At 55.2% G+C, this 2,892-nt stretch overlaps 1 protein-coding gene across 1 annotated transcript; it reads left to right on the top strand.

Moving 5' to 3' along the window:
• The first annotated feature begins 762 nt into the window (after positions 1-762).
• On the top strand, positions 763-2,544 carry KPRP (keratinocyte proline-rich protein). The gene is made up of 2 exons (XM_008580265.1): positions 763-927; positions 967-2,544. Exons 1-2 carry the CDS (start codon positions 763-765, stop codon positions 2,542-2,544), a joined length of 1,743 nt encoding a protein of 580 aa, XP_008578487.1.
• Positions 2,545-2,892: the final 348 nt, after the last annotated feature.

The raw sequence follows: 2,892 nt of genomic DNA, 5'->3' as shown, positions 1-2,892 counted from the left end.
GCAAACTGTCACACTTCAGGTGATTAACAGCAGTGACCTGCCTAAGCAGGCTGCCACGTTGATCCTGAGCCTTTCCAAGGCAGGTGTGTTTTGTATGTGCATGCTTTTGCATATGTACAAGTTTAAATGAATTCATCTAAAAAAGATTGGGTGTAGAGAAACAAACATTTAATGTCGGGTTTGAGCTTCCCAACAACTCATTGGATCCTTTACTTTCCAATGGATGCTTTGACATTATGTGAGTGCAAATGGTGCCTGAGTGCTTATTCCCATATGCATATTTTTACATGTTTGCATACACATGTGTGCTGCCAGTGCATGTGTGTGCGGAAGTCCAAGCTCCTGTGGGCATGGAGTCCCACTTTGGGCTGCAGCCTCCGGAGCAAGGAGTTACTTCTATTTCCTGTAGGGCTAACTCCCATCACTTAGGAGGTGAGGAAGTTTGGAGAAGCCTCTTGTCATTAGCGCCCTCTGGTGCTGGGCACTGGTATGTCCACCCTCCCAAGGGGATGTCCTGGACACCTGCAACCCTGGCTGTGTACAATTATGTCCTTTGGCAGGTCCAGAACAGGTCTCATGAACTAGTCCTGGGTCCAGCTAAGTCAGTAAGGATTTTGGGGTAAAGATTGAGAGTGGAAGAGAAAAGTCCAGGGAAGAAGCAGAGTGTCTTCCCTTAGGTCCTGTCCCCACCTCCCCAGCCCTCATTATCCTGACCCTGGTGTCTCTATCCTCAGGTCCTGCTCACCCACCTGCACCAGGACCATGTGTGACCAGCAGCAGATTCAGTATTGCCTGCCGCTCCCGCAGTGCTGTGTCAAGGGTTCCTCCTTCTTCCCCTCTCAGTCCCCTTATGCCAATAGCCAGCTGGTGGCCCAAGCCCCTTGTGATATGCAAATTGTGGAGTGCCCTGCACCATGCCCAGTTCAAGTTTCCCAGATGACCTGCCAGGCTCCGTCTCTTTCCCAGGACACACAGGTGAAGTGTCAGGCTCCAAGCCAGTCTAAGACCACCAAGGTGAAATGCCAGGCTAAGACCACCGAGGTGAAGAGCCAGGCTCCAAGCCAGTCTAAGACCACTGAGGTGAAGTGCCAGGCTCCTTGCGAGGCACAAATTTCCTGTGTTCAGTGCCAGGCTCCATACCAGTCTGAGGTTTCCTATGTGCAGTGTGAAGTCCCAAACCCTGTTCAGACTTGCTATGTAGAATGTGCTCCATTTTATTATACAGAAACTTGTTATGTAGAACGCCCAGTGCAAACCTATGTCCCCTGCCCAGCTCCTCAGCCTGTCCCAACTTATGTAGAATGTCCCCCCGTGGGCCAAACTCAGGGAAGATTCTCCACCCAGGGCCAGTATCAGGGCTCCTACAGCAGCTGCGCCCCCCAGTTCCAGTCGCGGGGTTCCTACAGCAGCTGCGCCCCCCAGTTCCAGTCGCGGGGTTCCTACAGCAGCTGCGCCCCCCAGCGGCAGTCCCGGGATTCTTTTCGCACATGTGCGCCCCAATACCAGACCCAGGGCTCCTATGGGAGCTTCACTGAGCAGCGTAGGTCTCAGAGCGCCAGCAGATGCCTCCCTCCGAGTAGGCTGCAGCCTTCTTACCGCAGCTGTTCTCCGCCGAGGCGTTCTGAGCCCTGCTACAGCAGCTGCCTGCCATCGAGATCCTCTCCAGATTCCTGTAACTACTGCACCCCTCCCCGCCGCTCTGAACCCATCTATGGCAGTCACTGTTCTCGAGGTCCCACTTCAGGCAGCTCCCAGAGATGTGGTCCCAAGTGCCGAATAGAGATTTCCTCCCCCAGCTGCCCCAGGCAGGTTCCTCCACAGAGGTGTCCCGTTCAGATTCCTCCCATCAGACGCCGCTCCCAGAGCTGTGCCCCACAACCCTCTTGGGGTGCCTCCTGTCCGGAGCTGAGGCCGCGTGTAGAGCCACGTCCACTCCCAAGCTTCTGTCCATCACAGCGTCTTGACCAGTGTCCAGAGCCGTCACTGCAGCGATGTCCACTGCCTGCTCCACGTTCCTCATGTTCACGCCCACAACGACGCTCAAGTCCAGAACCCCGCCCGTGTCCTCCACCACGGCGACTTTCGGAACCTTGCTTGTATCCGGAACCGTGTCCAGAACCACGTCCAGCACCACGTCCTCGCCGAGTGCAGTGTGAAATTCCAGAGCCATGTGCATGCCCGCAGCCTTATGAGCGCCCACAACCTCTTCTACTCCCAGAGCCAATTCCCCTTCCAGCTCCTTGCCCAAGCCCAGAGCCATGTGGGGAGCCTCAGCGCTGTCCCAGCCCACCCTCGGGCCCACATCCGATTCCATACCCTCAAGACCTAGGCTGTCATGAGTCCAGTCCACACCGCCTAGACACCGAGGCTCCCGGCTGTGGCCCATCAAGTTATAACCACGGGCAAGAGAGTGCTGCTGGCTGTGGACCTGGTGGTGTGTCTCCAGAGCCACGGGATCTGGGTGGTTGTGGAGACCAAAGAAATGCCTCTGCTGGAGTGAAAGGTGGGGCTTGTTATGCTGGAGCAAAGGGTGCATATTTTTAAAGGAAATGTGGCTGAGAGCCCCTGCCTCCTGCCCTAAAAACGTTGCTTCTCCTATTTCATCAGCCACAATTTCCAAGGTATTCTTGTTTGCATCTCTCCAAAGATATTCAGAAGTTCCCTGTTATGGAGGTGATGTCCCAACTCCTTTACATATCACCTCAGACCCACTCCTGGGTCTCAGACACCACTCCGGCTTCACATCTGAGGACATACACATCCTCAGTTCTAGCCAGAGCAGTCTGGCTACCAGGGCACAGCTGGGGTGTTCCCCAGGACATACCTTAGGTGTCCCTGCCTCCAGGCCTCTGCTCACTCTTCCCTCTCTGCCTGGACCACTTCTCTCCTACT

This window comes from Galeopterus variegatus, unplaced genomic scaffold (assembly GCF_000696425.1).
Source record: "Galeopterus variegatus unplaced genomic scaffold, G_variegatus-3.0.2 Scaffold2053, whole genome shotgun sequence".
NCBI classification, from domain to species: domain Eukaryota; kingdom Metazoa; phylum Chordata; class Mammalia; order Dermoptera; family Cynocephalidae; genus Galeopterus; species Galeopterus variegatus.
The sequence above is the reverse complement of the archived record's forward strand: the minus strand, read 5'-3'. Positions and strand labels throughout refer to the sequence as shown.

Coding starts and splice junctions, on each gene's coding strand:
- KPRP (XM_008580265.1), top strand. CDS start 763: ATGTGTGACCAGCAGCAGATTCAGTATTGCCTGCCGCTCCCGCAGTGC. Junction 928..966: donor CTGCACCATGCCCAGTTCAA/GTTTCCCAGATG, acceptor TCTCTTTCCCAG/GACACACAGGTGAAGTGTCA.